This window comes from Maniola jurtina, chromosome Z (genome assembly GCF_905333055.1).
Source record: "Maniola jurtina chromosome Z, ilManJurt1.1, whole genome shotgun sequence".
Lineage (NCBI taxonomy): Eukaryota > Metazoa > Arthropoda > Insecta > Lepidoptera > Nymphalidae > Maniola > Maniola jurtina.
In genome coordinates, this window is record NC_060058.1 from 8,181,138 (window position 1) to 8,200,369 (window position 19,232).

At 34.9% G+C, this 19,232-nt stretch overlaps 1 protein-coding gene across 1 annotated transcript; it reads left to right on the forward strand.

Moving 5' to 3' along the window:
* Positions 1 to 1,617: 1,617 nt before the first annotated feature.
* Positions 1,618 to 17,887, forward strand: LOC123880169 (transcriptional repressor CTCF-like). Its single transcript, XM_045928138.1, has 15 exons — positions 1,618 to 1,768; positions 3,576 to 3,685; positions 4,676 to 4,815; positions 5,897 to 6,046; positions 6,528 to 6,635; positions 6,843 to 6,928; positions 7,290 to 7,459; positions 8,718 to 8,854; positions 9,628 to 9,778; positions 11,051 to 11,217; positions 11,759 to 11,895; positions 12,683 to 12,917; positions 14,127 to 14,322; positions 15,370 to 15,488; positions 16,085 to 17,887. Exons 2-15 carry the CDS (start codon positions 3,580 to 3,582, stop codon positions 16,154 to 16,156), a joined length of 1,974 nt encoding a protein of 657 aa, XP_045784094.1. The 5' UTR covers positions 1,618 to 1,768; positions 3,576 to 3,579; the 3' UTR covers positions 16,157 to 17,887.
* The last annotated feature ends 1,345 nt before the right edge of the window (positions 17,888 to 19,232 follow it).

Sequence of the window (19,232 nt, forward strand, 5' to 3'; positions counted from 1 at the left end):
GTTAAATTATTTTGTTTGAAAAAAATCTTTTGTTTTTATTGTTGTTTGACCTTTCAATTTCAAAAACATCTGCTGTTGCACAAATAGCGTGTTAAAAGGTTCATTAGTCATTACAAATGGAAAAGCTGCATCAATGCACTTTCGTCAGTTGTTGTTGTTTTTTGCTTTAGTCGCTTTCGGCAGTGCCACAACGGCACAATTTACTTCGCCAATCTCGCGTATCTATATCTATATCTAATCTTCTATACTAAGAAATAAAATTGAAGTGTCGTGTCTGTTTGAACTATCGATATAATAGATAGAATTATAAATACGTCCATGGTTTGAACTCGGTATAGAGTGGATTTATTTTATTTGGAGTTAACATATTTTACTTGGTGCTTAGTGTTAGGGTCTAAAAATTATTATGGTGAGCTCACCTATTAGTGGAGTAAATAAAGCCGTAAAATAGCCAATCTTAGGAAGTCCTCAGAAACAGTTCCGATTTTGATGATTTTTTTTAAAATTCTTTTTTATACATTATTTAAAATCTGAAACGTTTTGAAGCGGGGAAATTATTTTTAGTATTTTTTTATCCATATGTGCGATATTTATACACGAAGTCCAGAAATACGGTACCTTCTCTTTGAGAACTTGTAGAGGAGGTCAAATGCTACAAATGACCTCTAAACACTTATGGGCAAAAACCGCCCGTTTTTGAGTTATTGATCGTTTTCAGAAAAATACCTATTTGTTTCTTTTAAAATTCATTTAAAAAAAAGTAAGGCATATTGCCGAATTTTTATTTAATTTCTAAGTACTAAACATCTCAATTAATAATTAATTGTGAATTCTAAAATTAAAATAATCTTTGTAGGTTCCCCGGTTAGGGATCCGGATCCAAGACTGTACCAGTTTGATAATTTCTATTGGGTTACTTTGCCAAAAATGCTATTTTTTTTAAAGTTACAGAAATTTTTGGCCTGCAAATTATTTGCAAAGCTTCTACACATTCTCAGCTATCTAATGATGTACAAAATTTAAAAATAAGTTGAAAATTAGCTAAAAAAACGATAAAATAATAGCACAAGGAAGAAATTTCTTAACGCTTAAATTTTAAACTCACAATTGACACGATTCTAAAGTTACCCATCGCCATCTTTATCGTCGTGTTTGTTTATCACAAGCGTGTGGTTTTGGGAAACTCTCCCTCTGATTTGGCCTTAATATTCAAAAAACTAGAACCCAGAGCCGAAAAGCCAGTTGAAAAAAAGCATATGCATAGAGCATAGAGTTTTCTTTTTTTTTTTTTTCTCTCTCGTCTGGCTTTTACAATGATTAGCCAATGTCAAGTTTGTTGTTATTTGTAACAAGTTAGCTAATCTATACAAGTATGGACCCCGTCTGTGCCGGCGCTCGCCGACATACGCACGGCACCTCCTTAGAGCGCTTTTCAGTCAGTTTTAACAAAAAAAACACTCCAAAAAGTCACAACACGCGCGCCAGCAAACGCCACCACAGACGAAGTCCGAGCATAGAGTTGTACCTTACACTTAATAAGTACCTACTAATAAATAAAGATAAAGATATATAGATACCTATTATAATTAGTCTGTGATGGATAGTTCTTGCGTCCGCCATTTCGGGTATCGGCGCTAGTAGGTCTTCTTTTGTCTCTGGTCGGTGATCGGCGTCACCATCGCTAAAAAAAGAAGGAATATGGAAGGAATTGATCGAAACGCCCTCGTTGAGAAAAATTAGAAGCTGCTCTGCATCTTATTAATTTCAGGTACATTGTATTCGTAAACTAATTAATAAATTTCAATTTGATGATCACAGCAATAAGAATTTCTTTGTGTGCCATGTTCTAACGTTGCCCTTTATAAGTTCAATAGCGAAATCAAGAAATATTTTTCATATTAGACAGCGCCGTCTATGATTCTTTTCATCAGTCTTTATCTTTAACTTCTCGAGTGGCGCTAATTCATTAAACTATTGAAGTGTTATAAATTATTGTTAGGAAAAACTTGTGAGCCCTACAGGATTCAGGTATTTAATGAACAAATTGTTCATAATCAGCAATATAAATGAATAAAATGGCGGACGCAACGTGTAAAATATGTTATACGTTGACAACAAAAATTGGAGCCAGTGTGGCTAATAATTGTTGTACACAATTTCAGTATTTGAGCAAGCTAAAATGTTAGGTCTAAATGTATGGCTATTCCTTATCATAAAACTGACTGTGCAAACGGGTAGGACTAGATTTTAGACCCCTCAATTTACTTGTGAACATATCAACCATACAACAACAGAACTAGCCTCAATTGTGTATTAACAACAGTTTCATGAATTGTTTGGCAAAATTTTAATAACCTTATTGTATGATGATGATTGCAATATAAACTAAGACGTAGTTTTTGTTTTTACTAAACCTAAATCATCAAAAACTATAACAAACATTATTTCTAAAGATTTTGTGTTTTTGATTTAAGTATTTTCACTCTAATTTTTAATAAGTAAACTTTTTAGTTTAAAGCATTAGAAATCCAAAAAAGCAATTATACAAATTAATTCATTAGAGCTGGGTTGTGTCATTTTTAGAGTTTTATACCTCAAAAAAGAAAACCTTATGAATAAAAATAAGTAAAAAACTGTTTTAAAATGTTCAGGTAAAGGCCTTACATATGATTTATTTATTTATTTATTAGGACACCAGAAAATTATAATATCAATACATACTTAAATCTATAAATACACACACACACGTTATTAGATACATAACTTATTAATTAGGTGTCACAACTTGTGCCAAAATAAATTAGAAATAATAATTATTATTAAACAATAAAAAGTTTACAATGAACAAAAATGTCTTAAATTAAAATAAAAATACTAATTAGTCATAATTAATAAAGAAAAAGAAAAAGGTATAAGTAGGTAATATGAAATATGAATGATGCTCCACTTGGTACATAAATATTTTTTATTCAATTAAACTTTTACAATTACTTTTGAATCTTACTTTGAAAATTGAAAATACCAATTATTTGTTCCTTAAAACATTTTAATTTTTTTTTTGTGATGTAACCACAAATTCAGGGGTTTTCGGATTATTTTACCTTTACTTGTGCTATGAGACCTACCTACTTGCCAAATATCATGATTCTAGGTCAACGAGAAGTACCCTATAGGTTTTCTTGACAGACACAATGGATGGATAGACAGAAAGACAGACAGCAAAGTGATCCTATAAAAGTTCCGTTTTTCCTTTTGGTGTATGGACCCCTAAAAAGTAATCATTAGTCTCTAAAATACAGATAAATGCATAAATTTTTAAAACACCCTCAACATATTTGCTCTGTGTCAACTGTCATATCAAAAGTACTTGTACCTATGACATGATAGTTGATACATAGGACAAGTACATGATGCGTATTGCGTATGCGGTGATTGCGTTCACTACTACAACAACTACAACCCTAAGCCCCTTTTTCATATGCGCATGGTCACAACATAATCACAGTCCCATATAAACTAGTAATGTATGAGCTATTGTTTGGCATAGGTGACTAATTAATCAATCATTGTTTTAGCAACATGCCGCCACCTGATAAGAAAAGTGTGAATAAAGGCAAAACCATACTGCAAACTTATTTAAACTCATTTGATCAGGAAAATGAAACAACAGCTACTGTTATTGCTGGTAAGTGCTGGTGTTTTGACTGACAATAATCTTGATGAGTTATGGTTATGTTAATAACTATGTTTTATATGTGCACAAGGAATTATGGGGAGTGCCCTGGTGTCAGATGCAACTTTAGAATACATTAGTACACTTCCATTGTCTCACCTACCACTCAAAAATTGCATACAGTTGCCAAATGAGCTCAAATGCTTAAGCACTAAGTCCTCGGCCATTAGTTAAAACTACGCTTTTTGTTTAACCTCAAACGCCCTTGTGTTTGAGGTTAGTTCCATGGTGATTTGATACAAATTTTTTTACTAATGTAGTGTGATCCAGGTGTGACCTTTTTCAAAAAAAATCCTAATGTTAAGCTGATCCAAGCCAATCTATTAGCCTGTATGTGTCTACTGGCGGGTGTAAACCTTCCCATGAGCACACCACCAAATGTGGCCCTCCTTTTTCCTCATCCATCCACTTCCCGCCACCTTCAGGTTATCTGGCGAGGTATCTTATCCATTTTATGTATGTTCAGTTTATACTTAGCATTACCAGAACCATGGCGGTTGATTCATGAAAATAACCAATTCAAACCAGTCCAGAAACACGTCATTAATTGTTTGCTAGCCAGCATGTCTATAAGAAACGGCATCTCGGCTTTATTGTGTTGTAAAAGTAAGAGATTATGCAAATGCATTTTATTAACCCCCGATCCAAAAAGAGGGGTGTTATAAGTTTGACGGATGTATCTGTCTGTGGCGTCGTAGCTCCTAAACGAATGAACCGATTTAAATTTAGCTTTTTTTGTTTGAAAGGTAGCTTGATCGAGAGTGTTCTTAGCTATAATCCAAGAAAATCAGTTCAGCAATTTGAAAATTATCAGCTCTTTCCTAGTTACCTTCACTTGTTGGGGGTGTTATAAATTTTCAATTTACACATGTATGCAAAGCTTTTTTTCTCGTGTCCCCTGAGTTCTTCTTATGGCTAGATTTACTTTTATTAATTTTCAAGTTAACGGAAGTGGCGATGAAGCAGATACAGGAGTTACTTACTTTGTGGATGAGGAAGGTCGGTACTATTACCAGCCATCTGGAGATAACCAAAATCTGGTCTCTCTACCTACTGAAGCAGAAGCAGACGATAGTCCAGAGGTATAATATTTTGTATTTTAGTATGTTATGTATAATTATATAATAAATAAATAATGTTTTTATTAAAAGCAGCTTACGACTAGTTTTTTTTACAAATTTCTAATTATTAATTACACAGTTTTAGTTAGACACGTATAACTAAAAATAATTTAAAATAATTTAGTAAACCTAACAAAACTAGCACGAATTATTGATCCACTTTTTATATTTCATTTTTTTATTTTATTTTTTGTATTCAATACAAGGCGTGCGTGTAGTGTGTGAGCGTGTATGTGTGTGCGTGAGGTGTGTGTCTGATGTAATACGTTTGAAATTGATATTTTATTATGTTAAGTTAGAACTACCAGCATTTTTTCAGTGTCAACATACGTTTGTTTAAGTAGCCATTCTTTAACCTGTTTTTTACATTCGTTTCTATTTAGTGGATAAATCTTAATAGCTTTATTTATTTTATTGTATAGTCTAGAGCTAACTATGTGGTATTGTCTCAGCAAGTGCAGTTTTATGTCTTTCATCTTTCTTTTTGTTCTGTTGTTGGAAATCTGAAAGGTTTTTTATTCATTACTTTCAAAATCGATCTCTGTGCTCTTTCTAGCTGTAACATCGCAGTTTTAATACTCCCTTCCCAGACCGATATGCAATACTTGAGTAATGATTGGCAAATTGCATAATATACCATAAAGATAGTATCTCTACTTACTGATGACCTAAGATTTTTGAAAATATATATTAATTTTCTTATTTTTGATGTTAAATTTGATATATGTAATTTGTAAGACAAAGTGTTATCAATATATGTTTTATTATACTACCAGCTGACTCACCATGACTTTGCCAGAGCATAGGTGGTGAGAAGAGATACAACTGTATCCACATAATTAAAAGCGACTACTTAGTTCATAGGCAAATATAGAAAACAACTTGTTAGAACTTTGTCGTAAAAATTACTGCTAGCTTTTGATTTGTGACTGCAACTTTTCTCAATTGCGTTAGATTTGAGACTGTAATTTTTCTCTCACATGTTTAGCCCAGGCTCTATTAAAACAAAGTAATTATAGATGTACTTAATAATATTTTGTAGATACCACAAGAAGCTCAGATGTTGGTAGATGGAGAAGCCTATCATACGGTGACATTAGTGCCCTCAGAAGAAAATGGCGAATTGAGCTATGTATTGGTTATGCAAGAGGATACAAAGCCAATAATGAATATTGATATTAAAGTAGATCAGGTAATTTAAAAAAAAATCATTACTATCTATCTGTTCAGGGTTCAGTATAACTGAACGAAAAAAGAATTCTTATAAGATCACGTGTGTGTCTGTCCATCTGTCACAACTCGCAGCCAATTTGGTTCATATCCACTGAATCGGCTAAGTTGAAAGATGCACATATTAATTTCTGTGACCTAAATAAGCATGTGTAAAGCCTCAATAGCTCAACTGAGAGGACTGAAATCCGAAAGGTCGGTGGTTCAAACCCCACCCGTTGCACTTTTATCGTACCCACTCCTAGCACAAGCTTAACGCTTAGTTGGAGGAGAAAGGGGAATGATAGTTATGATTAAAATGACTAATATTCTTTATTTAAAAAAAAATGGCACAGCTGCTTGGGCCTTGGCTGGTTTTTTTTTTTCTATGTATCTACCAGTTATCAGTACATGTTGCTTTGTTATTCAGCTGATGTCACGTTTAATTTATGTCTTTTTTCTAGGATGAAGAAAAAAACAATGATGTGTACAAGTTTGACGAAGAAGAAGATGAAGAAGAAGAGAAAAAGCCTATAATAGAATTTGCAGATGAAGTTGAGGAAACTCTAAAGGTGTGTAGTATGATGGTGTTCCCTCAACTAGACAGAATATCCAGAAAGAGGCTGGCATTGATGGGATTTTTATCATATAAGCCTGCAGACATACATTGTGCCTTTCCCAAAGAGCACTATTTCACCCGATCCTCAGATTTCCTTGTCCACCTTACATTTACTACTTTATATGTTACATTAAAAACCATATGTTATATTTGCTTGCAGCCCAAAAAAACTTTTGGAACGAGAAGGAATAAGCATCATCGGCCGATTTTCACATGTAATTTCTGCCCATATTCAAGTCACAGGCGGTAAGCATTGAAGCTATGTTCTACATGTTTTTGTTTATTTTACCAACTCATGCAAAATTTTTTGCCGACCAGCGAGATTAGTCTATTAAAATTTTTAACTCCCGACCCAAAAAGAGGGGTGTTTTAAGTTTGACGTGTATATCTGTGTATCTGTCTGTGGCATTGTAGCTCCTAAACTAATGAACCGATTTTAATTTAGTTTTTTTTTTGTTTGAAAGGTGGCTTGATCGAGTGTTCTTAGCTATAATCCAAGAAAATCGGTTCAGCTGTTTGAAAGTTATCAGCTCTTTTCTAGTTACTGTAACCTTCACTTGTCGGGGGTGTTATAAATTTTTGCACTAAATTAAGAACTTATGTACAGATACCTTCTGCTACGCCATATGAAGACCCATTCGGAAGAGCGGCCGCACAAGTGCAACGTTTGTGAACGCGGCTTTAAGACCACGGCGTCATTGCAAAACCATGTGAACATGCACAACGGTATTAAACCACATGTGTGCAAATACTGCAACAGCCCTTTCACTACATCCGGTAAGGGTATTGACAAAAAGTTAAAGCTTTGTACAGTGCATAAATTTAGAGAAAGCACTCGCCATATTTGCTTTATGTGTCATTTGTCATATCAACAGACCAATAGTATTTATTTATTTTTATTTGTACCAGAAAGTTATGTAACAATAAAAATAAAAATAAAGAAAAAGTGGACAGGGAAGCACTTATCTCTATAAGAGATCTCTACCAGTGACCGTTGGCAGTGCGAGAGGTTGTAAAGGGAGTAGAATAGGTACAGCAAAGATAGACAGTAATTATGAAAAAAAGCTTAGTAGATATTTAGTCCATAATCTAAGGTAAAACTGTACTTTTGACAAGGCAGTTGGCACATAAATATGGATAATATTGTGTGCATTGTGAACCCAATGGTTACTTTAACATTCAAGACTACCTAAATTCAACTAACTTCTGCTGTCCTGATTTTTTTCTTTCAATATAATGAAATGATTCTTACATGAAACTGAGTTAATCTGCATTCAAAAAAAAATTGTCAACTTAATTTGTTTTTATGGAGAACTCAACGCTTGACCAAAAAATTGACTAGCAAATTTGTTTTCAAAAAATACAAAGGTTCCTAAGACAGTTTCTCTGTATCTCCTATGGTTTTGGATTTTCCCATATTGTCCCATTTAATTAAATAAACACACTGTATACCTACTTACGATCATAGAAAACCTGATCAAGTGCGAGTCGGACTAGCACATAAAGGGTTTCGTGTCATACAAGAAATTGACATGGTGGCAATTTTGAAATTTTCATTATTTGTTGCTGTAGTGGTAGTAGATATACACACTGGGTGTAAAGTGTAATTCTCTACCTATTATGGTTCATGAGATATAGCCCGCTGGCAGATAGACTGCGGAAGCTTAGTAATAGGACCCTGCTGGTACCTTTCAGGCACGGAACCCTAATAAATCCATACTTCCATACTAATGCGAAAGTGTGTCTGTCTGTCTGTCTGCTACCTTTTCACAGCCCAACAGTTACACCAATTTTGATGAAATTTGGTACAGAGTTAGCTTACATCCTGGGGACTGACATAGGCTACTTTTTATTCTGGAAAATCAAAGAGTGTCCACGGTACATAGGTAGTTTGTGTCCCGTAGTTCGACATAGGCATTTTATCCCGGGAAAGCAAAGAGTTCCCACTGGATTTTAAGAAACCTAAAGAATGGATGAAGTTGCAGTCTCATCATCTAGTAAATATAAATAATGTGAAGTGTTTGATGATTCGCAGGTGAACTGGTGCGCCATGTGCGGTACCGGCACACGCACGAGAAGCCGCACAAATGCACCGAGTGCGACTACGCGTCCGTCGAGCTGTCCAAGCTGCGGCGGCACAAGCGCTGCCACACTGGCGAGCGCCCCTACCAGGTATGTACACCATATCCATACTACACCCTGTCCATCGAGGTGAGCTAATAGGGAAGTGAGCCATAGGGCACGTTTACGGTACGACCACAGTCCATGGCAGTTAGGGAACTTGTACAAACACATGGAGACTTTGACGTGACTCGCAGACGTCAAATGTTACATATATTTGATGATAGCTAGGCTATGAAACAACTATTTTTCTTTGATTCACGTCACCCATAGCCCAATATCTGACATATCGTGGATTCAGAATCTAACGGAGAGTTTACTACTATTACGTATACTTACCCTCACTCTCCACTACTTTTAAAAGTAGCACTAGTGGTAGAAAAAATGAGAATAGGCTGGCATGTAATGCGGAGGGAAGAGAGTCATATCACTAGAAGAATGTTAAATATGCATGTGGATGGAGAAAAGAAAAGAGGACAACCAAAGAAAAGGTGGGTGGATTGCGTGAAAGAGGATATGCGTATAAAAGGGGTAGATGATAAGTTGATGGATGACAGAAGAGAGTTGAAGAGGAAGACATGTTGTGCCTACCCGACCTAGCTTGGGATAAGGGCTGGAAGAAGAGAAGAGACTCTCCATGTTTTGGATGGGTCGGGTCTATGGTAATAATTCTACTCGCACACGAGAAAACTGACCATGTACCTGATCCACAGGACTTTTAATCCGGCTCTCAGGCCATTATTAGGAGAGTAAAGGAAAATATTAGCCATGTTTAACATAGCTGTTAATATTCTTTGAAAAAACTTATTTTATATTTTTTTCAGTGCCCGCACTGCACGTATGCATCGCAAGACACATTCAAGCTGAAGCGTCACATGCGGACACACACTGGCGAGAAACCCTACAAGTGTGACCACTGCAAAATGTGCTTCACACAATCTAACTCCCTCAAGGCTCACAAACTCATACACAATGGTACTTTCTTCTTTATTAACCGACTTCAAGAAAGGAGGAGGTTCTCAATTCGTTGGAATCTTCTTTTTTTTTTGTCTCCTTAGCTGATGGTTGCAACTTCAGTCGATTCGGTTTTCGATAAAACGAGTGTGATTTGCCATGCATCAGGTATCCAGGCCTGATAATGTGAGTGTGTGTTCTGGACGAGAGATACAAAATACTACCTTGTAATATCCGTCGCCCAATTTACTTTACTTATCTCCTCTCTTTTCCTAATCCTTTGGTTCTAAGATGCCTGTATAATTATATTAATTTTTATGATATTAAATTATAATTTATTTTTATCATCCATGTTTATTGTTTTGGTACTGGGTGCTTGATATTTTTAGTTTTTGTTCCTTTATGTCAATAAGCATACTAATCGCCCATTATTTATTATATATATTACGAACACTTCCTTACTTCCTTACTAACACTACTATCTTGTGTTGTTATTGTAATTTCTAGCCCTAACAAAGGTTAGGGAAAGCCTCTCAAAAAAGGAAGCCAAGAACTAACGAAAAATTAATAAATAAAAAAAAGTTTATTGAGCTCAATTACAGAATCACAAAAAAAAAACAGGAATAAAAATAAAAATACAATTAAACTTAAATATTAATTGAACTTAAAACTAGAAAATACTATTAAACTATTGTTGTGTCTGTGAGCTAAAAGGGCTCTGCCCTGCAAGATGCTGCAGTATTTGACTACTGCAGTGCTGATTTTCAGGCAGAGCCCTGACTATATTACTGACAATTATAACATTGTTTTCTGCACTGCATTAACATTGGGGGACTATAGCTGAAGAAGACAATGCTCATGTACCAGTTAATTTTACTGAAAAGAAAACTCATACAGCTAGCTAAGCTTACATGGGAATTAAAATGAAACCGGTTAAGTGCGAGTCGGGCTCACACACGAAAGATTCCATCGTACAAAAAATAACAATTTTTAATTTTTTTTTAAAGCATAACTTCACAGTTTTTGAATTTTCCCCTTGTGCTATAAGACTTACCTACCTGACAAATTTCATGATTTTAGGTCAACGGGAAGTACCCTATAGTAACGGGAAGTACTTGACAGACACGACAGACAGACAACAAATCTTATAAGGACAAACAACATCTTATAAGGGTTCCTTTTGAGGTACGGCCTCCTAATAAAACGAGTGAAAGAAACACAATCCTGATGTGCAAAAGGATTTATTTATTAAGATATCTGTCATGTCAGAACTTTCTTTTTCTTTTGTTCTAGTATCTGAGAAGCCAGTGTTCCCCTGTGAATTGTGTCCGACAAAATGCGGCCGCAAAACGGATCTGCGTATCCATGTGCAAAAACTGCACACTTCGGATAAACCGCTCAAATGCAAACGGTGTGGAAAATCATTCCCAGATCGATATTCTTGCAAAGTACACAATAAGGTGAGTATCTACGACTGCCTTGGGGATAAAATATTTGAAGTGAAACTTTTCTTAAATTTTCTTATTTCCCGAACTATTACGATTTTCCCTAAATCCTCTCTTAACTGTTGTCTACCTTGCAGAACCCTGCCACTTTAATATCCTAGTCACTCAATTTAGATAAGATAGAAGATTAGTTGATAACTCTAAAGTCATTGCAAGTAGTGAATATAATGTGATGGTATTCATCAAAGAACAAAATATTCTATTTAAATAATGAATAAACATAACAACGTTCAAATTTAAATTTTATACAGACATTTGTATAAAACAAAGCCAACCTTTGATATTTTTACATACATTATTATTACATACAATTACATGTACATTGTGATTTCTGAAAGTTTTGTCAAACTCAGAATTTTGTCAAATTCAGAATCGAACAATCTGAACAGATATTGTTTCGATTCTGAAGGCTGTAGTCAAAAAAAAAAACTTTAATATCCCATATACCATACAATTTTACCATTTAGACTGAGAAAATATTATATTTTCCATACAGACTCATGAAGGTGAGAAGTGTTTCAAGTGTGAGCTGTGTCCGTATGCATCGACCACGCTGCGTCATCTCAAGACACATATGCTGAAGCACACAGATGAAAAACCCTTCGTATGTGACCAGTGCGACCAATCCTTCAGGTAACTGTTGTGTTTTCTGGGCTGGCAATATTCTTCTTTCTTCCTTCAGGCCTAGTTTCGGCACTTAAACGTTTCCGTCTGTTGTGCGTGTGCGTACTGGTAATATTATTATAATGCGTCTGAACTAACAAAGGGTCTTAGTGAAAATACTTAGCTAAGTTATTGATGTATTTCTACAATAAATAATAAATCTACTTAAACGGTACTGATTCTGAGTGCAAATAAATTTGTAGAGCATCTTTGTATTATTGTGGTATTGCCACCAATTACTTACTAATGTAATAATCAAAGGACAGACAAATCTAATCTAGTTTAGACCTGTTAAACCTTGTGACTCTAGGTGCAAGTTGCGAGCCTATTGTTCAAATTGCGCACTAAAAGTTAGTGTCTGTTCATGTTCCGTCCTTTTTTAGCACTAATAAAGAGAAAAAACAGATACTCTAAGTTTAGAGAAAAACAGAATCGATGCCCCAAATATACATATAGATTCAAAATATATTTCTCGCTAAGATGTTACATGGCTCAAGTTTTTCCCCTTTGATCGTTCAGATGCATTATAATTGCATAATGCATGTGACATTATAATTAATTTAACTATCTTTAATAGCCCCAGTACACATTGGTCTAGTGTTCGATAACTATCGATCAATGTGTTAATATTGCTAATTGCCAATATTCTTTGCTAGCCACTTGATGTAATATTTTTACTCTGATGTGTAGATATAAGGAGATTTCTTAGCTTATGATTCGTTGAAATAGTTGTATTCATTCAGTATTCATTTTGTAGACAGAAGCAACTGTTGCGGCGTCATCAAAATTTGTATCACAATCCCAACTACGAACCAAAGCCGCCTAAGGAAAAAACTCACACTTGTCACGAATGTAAGCGAACATTCGCTCACAAGGGGAATCTAATTAGACATCTGGCCATACACGATCCTGACTCGGGCCACCAAGAGAGAGCACTGGCCCTCAGGTTGGGGCGGCAAAAGAAAATTAAGTTTGTGGATGCTAATGTTAAGGTACATATTCCTACAGCAATATTGTTATTTCACCACTAAATCATGTTTTCGATTTATTCTATCTATCTATATATCTAACTGCAATTGGTCCTTTGATTATAAAAGGTACTTAAGTACATGTTAAACTTTAGACTGCACATAAAATATAGAGGCGCCACCTGAATCCAATGGCAGCCTACTAGTCATTTGATGTCGTTTGTACACCTACATACCTAATTGGTCTCCCAATGCACTCAAACTAAAAGTCAAATCATTTATTCAAAATAGGTACAATTGTCCTCCTTTTGATGGTCGAAATTGTTAAATTACGATGTAGTGGTGATAATTAATTACGTAACTTAAAACTAAAGCTACGAGGGTTCCAAACGTGCCCAAGTCTGAGAAGAGCACTTTCCAGTCGAGGTCGTCGTTCTAGCACCTTGCGACCCTAACGCCTATTAGTTTTTTGAACTATGTTCCCTGCCCATTGCCACTTCAGAAGACTTACACCCATATTCACAAACGTTACTTGCTTGAGTGAAGCAGCAATGCTATGCTAAGTACGATGTTTTGCTATGCGTTCGTTGTGCCAAGCCATTTATTTCATTTATTTATTTATTTATTTTCATAAACAATACTTAAAGGACTCTTTGCTATGTGGACGCATATCATTAAATGGAGCGCTATGATTGGTTACCGTTGTGTCGCAATCCTTCATCCAAGTCGCAACTTCATTCGAGTCGACTGACAGGTCAGATACAAACGTCAAAAAAATTATCAATTGACATTACTCAAGACAATTTTTTAATTTGTAGTTGATAAGGTTTTATATCCTCTTTCTTTTAGTTGTATTAAAAATCTAGTTTTGTCGTTGTCTTTACATTACAAATTAAATTCCTAGCATGTCCTTACAGTATATCTTGACCGAAAATGGGGTAAATAAGTACTTACCCCTTAAAAAAGGCAAAAACAATCAAACGTAACCTATGTTGGGTACCTGTTATTAGTTTGACTTTGGTTTGACTACGGTTTGACGTTTGCTATGCGTAGGTTAAAATAGCTAGTGAGCTACTTTTCCTGTGCGCTCGTTTTGACGGACGCATAGTGTCGGCCGATCCGCAAGTGTTGTTTATGAATAGGTTTTCTGTACCCTGTGCGTTCGAGCGCACTATGAGACCTCATAGTAACGTTTGTGAATACGCGTGTTACTTAAGAAAATGCTTGTTGTAGACGGACGATTCCGACAATGAGTCAGAGGAGAATATGAAGTTGGACCTCGGCGACAACCAGCTGGAGCGCGGTGAGCTATTGACAGTGGCCGACGACGACGGCCAGCAGTACGTCGTGCTCGAGGTGATCCAGGCGGAGGACGGCGACACGCAGCTCGTCTCGGCGCCCGACTACGAAGAAGAAGATGAAGAAGAAGGTACTTTAAATTCAAATCCATACTAATATTATAAATGCGAAAGTGTGTCTGTCTGTCTATCTATCTATCTATCTCTCTGTCTGTTTGCTACCTTTTCACAGCCCAACAGTTTAACCGATTCTGACGAAATTTGGTACATGGTTAGCTTATATCCCGGGGACGGACATAGGATTTATCCCGGAAAATAAAAGAGTTCCCGCGGGATTCCAAAAGACCCATCCACTTAACCGATTTGTATGAAATTTGGTACCGTAGTAGCTTGCGTCCTTTCGGAATGCCTTTCCTACCGAGAAGAACCAGCAAGAAACTCGGCGGTTGCTCTTTTCAAAGATTTGATATACAATAGTATGCTGGAGCGAGCTGCAGGTCAAATCATGCTCTTTTATCATTTACATAATCTTCGATTGTATAATATGCTTTTCTCAGGTGCATAGTTTTAATACATTTTCTTGAACTTGTGTAAAGGCAAGTCCAAAGTTGATTGAAGAATTTTGTTATAAAAGATTATACCCATTCCCACACTGTTACTTATTTGTAGGAAACCATCTGTAATTAAAAGCCAGAATAAAAGTAAAACTCAGTCACCTACTTTATTTCTGAACCATGTTTATAATAATAATAATAATAAGTTTCTTTATTAGGGTAAAAACCCAAAAAAAAAAAAAAAAAAATATATACAAAAATTAAAATTTATAAAATTGTTTGATTTTTTTGCAATTTGAATTTTTATACATGCTTTACAAAATTTCGTCCAAGTTCTATGTAAAAAATTATGTAAATTCTTGTCTAAATTACTTTTCACAATGACCACCTCACTATGTATCTATGTGCTAGCTAATGCCCGCGACTTCGTCTGCGTGAACTACACAAATTTCAATCCCCTATTTAATTTCCTTAGGGTTATATTTTTAAAAATCCTTAGCGGATGCTTACGACATATCTGCATACCGAATTTCAGCCTAATCTGTTCAGTAGTTTGAGCTGTGCCTTGATGATCTCAGTCAGTTGTCTTTTCTTTTCATATATATAGATATTATGTTATTACAGAAAACGAGGATGAAGAAGAAATAGACAAGAAAGAAATAATTTATGAGCAAATTGAACAAAAAGGCTTGGATAGAACAATCAAGCTTGAATCAGATGTGGACACTTGCTTCGGATTTGATGTGAGTATGGAAGGTGTCTTGTTTGAAACATGTTAATCAATATTAAAACCTTTAAGGTAAACTAAGACTAACTGATCCGCTCGGCTTGGCTCTAGTGAAAGTTGTTATATCACTATATTCATAATACATACTTATAGTCTATGTTAGTTCCAGATAAAGTAGCTTTATAATGATGAAAGAATTAATATAAAAGAATCGGTTCAGTAGTTTCAGAGTTTCTCGATTACAAACAAACAAATCTTTCTGTTTATACTACTACATCCAGCATTACGATTTAGGAGTTGGAAGCTGAAGTACCGGTCAAAAAGATTTGGATAATTTCTAAATTTCTGGTCTGGTCTGGTCTGGTGGGAGGCCACGGCCGTGACTAGTTTCCACCCTACCGGCAAAGCCGTGCCGCCAAGCGATTTAAGTGTTCCGTAGTGGCACGATACTGTGTAGAAAGCATACCCCTTCCAAGTTAGCCCCCTTCCATCTTAGACTGCATCATCACTTACCACCAGGTGAGATTGCAGTCAAGGACTGACTTGTTTCTGAATAAAAATAAAAATAAATGTTATCTGGAACAGCTAGACTAAGCTTTCACATTTTTGCAGGAGGACGAAGAACCAGAAGAGGAAGAAGATGGTATATCTTACAATGATAAAATTGTACTGCGTTTAGTTTAGTCAGTAGTTTGTATCAAAACAAGTACCTACATTCTTTTTGAAAGAAATTTTGTTGTTTGTAGTTATTACTACATTATTATACAGAATTATTATTATTTGAAATAATGTAATTTAGAAGAAATTGTAACTGTCTGGCCGGAAGGCAGAATTAATTACTTTAATTATACATTTTTTTTAGACGAATTACTTGGATTTAAATTTATTTGAACATTTTTCATTTTTTTATAGTTATAAGTACATAATTTACCTGTAAATAAGTTTTTGTACAGTAGTTAAACTGTGTGATAGAGTTAAATAGAAATATAGAATTATAGTCAGTATTTGGCTCATTAGTTTAAGATATAAGAACCAAAAAATGTAATTTTTTTTATTGCTATTATATTTACACATAATTCTCCATATTCTAAACCAAAAAATAAAATTTTGTTTTTGATAGCATTATATTTACATGTACATCATTCTTCATATTCTAAACCAAAAAATGTAATTTTGTTAGCATTATATTTATACAGCATTCTTCATATTCTGTTGTAAGAAAAGGATACTTAATATGTCCCAACATGCAGGTGTTATCTTGCCTTAACTGATTGTACCCAGTAAAAATTTCAGTCAAACAAAGTTTTCGTTCATAACTTCTAAAGAATGAAACTATAGCAATAATTCAATACTGGCCATTATAGAGAATGGAGAAGTTTCAGTGTTGAAATTAAAATTTTCAGTTATGATCAAACTGTATTTAAATTATTTATTATACATAAATTTGCTAGTGGGCCATTTAATAAATGATAATAGGGTTATAAGATTCGAAAATTGTTATTCGATACCATTATAGCTATTAACTTATTACTTAAGAGTAATATACTATAGATACTCTACAAGTAATGAAATGAGAAAAAATATGCAATGTTTTTTTTTTTTTGTATAAAGATATTGATAAATAAAATAACAGATATACCAAAATGTTTAGTCGATTTGTGATTCGATGAGATACATATTCCTAATTATACATAATTAAAGCTACTTAATAAAACTAGTGATTATAAAATGGATTTATTTCATGTAGGGCAGTCTGTGTTATGATACTATGTCAAGACTATCACCGGTTCAGCAAGCAGATTCTGCGCTTTACTCCATCCGAGGGTCTATTATGGTCTTCTTAATAATGATATTACGCTGCTACCTGACGATATAATATTCAATTAACACACACTGTTCCGAACACCCTTATAATATTTCCACCATTGTTATGTATGAAGTAATACGCATTAATGTACAATTATATCACCAGTATTTTTGATATGTACAGATTTCTTTCTTTATTTTCTTTCTTTCAGTTTACCGGGCACTATGTCTATTGGGTTAAACACAAGCGCGGCAGCATTTATTATCTGTGTAGACTGTATTATCTCTGTGGTAACGAACTCAGACATCTGAGACTACGAAACAAAAAACCTAAAAATCTACAACTATTTAGATGCGAGTAATAATTTAAACGTAGTTATAATTAGGAAGTAATAGTACCTCAGTAGACTAGACTAATTATTATTAATTACTTTTGTTTATGAAATATCATTTAAGTTATATCAGAAGCAATGTCAAGTGTTCATTCGTTTTATGATTTGAATTTCTTGAACATTTTGTTACTTCAGACATTGTTGGATTTTGTAATTATTTTGCCACTGGAAGAACCTTTAAGCTTGATGATTAAAAGATAAACAGTTAAAAGTTGTTTTTATTTTTGGCCAATAACATCCGATCAATAAAATGATAGGTTGGAGGATTATTGTAGTTACTGCAGCTGTTACAGATAACTACGTTTAACTGCAAAAAACTAAAAACGAACGACGTTGGTCAAAAGTAGTTTTCATTTGACTAAAATAATTAGGTATATCAGATATCAGTTAAAAGTAGTTATATACGCAGTCTTATGTGTGTAGTGTTTTGGAATGAAGACTACCTTCAGGCTTTACAAAAACACTAGTAGCGGGTAGAACAGACAAGAGACAGTTGGAGTAGTACAGACGATAGCGTAGGTGCATTTTATGTCTACGGATTCACGCGCGTCACAAGCAAGTATCACGTGTACGCGCGCGCGTGTGAAACGGCTTTACAGCCGCAATCCTGATATCAGGCTGGCAGCTCGCATGCTTTTTATTATTATAAAAATTGGTTTTAAAATAGTATTACTTTATTATTGGTTTTAAAGTTCTTTAAATTTTAGAACCACATACATGGCTCTCACGTACAAATCATGAGTGACATACACCCGCCATCCTGATGCACACTATGACCTTAGTCAGAGGTTTAGTTTTCTGAAGGTTGCTCTTCTACCGCGTGAGAAATGCACACACGTTTTTTGTAGGTGTAACTTTGAAGTTAGTGAAAAAGATGAACTAATTTTATACGCCGAAGGAAGATCACGCTTGAAAAATAAAAATAAACTTTTGGTTTAAACGTTTTATTTAAAATAAGTTTAAAACATAAAAATAGTGAATTAAAATATGCCATTAATATGATAATAGTGACTTAAATACTATAACAATGCCTTGTGATCAGTTAAAAAGAGTATGCGATACCGTTAGCGGTACTCTATCACTTTGGGATGCGTGGCCGTGAACGGCATCCTATATACACTTCTAGTATAGGTACTGTAAACGCGCTAAGCCGCTGTCAGTAAAATAACATAGGTAATTAACCGCTAGTGTCATTAGCAGGGGACCCAGAGGTGTCACATTTTCTAAAATAGGTTACGCCAGAAGACTCGCTCCATCGCCCCTTCATTCAGCTTCACCTACACCGTTTTGCTACGAAGCTCGCTGGCTTCGAGGTTCGAGACCTTCGCGAGCTTCTGGCCTCGCGCTTTACTATAACACCATAGGTAGGATAGACAATACCTACTGTTTAAAGTCAGGGTGCTTAGATTTTGTTCTTCAATTTTATGGATTACTCATGAATTTGATCACGATTTATTCCAGCGACGCGCGACGAACCTTAGCTTTGCCACTGTCGTTCCTGTAACGGCACTGCAGCCAGCACCATAGTTATCGTCAAATCTAACTACAACGCAATCAAAGTA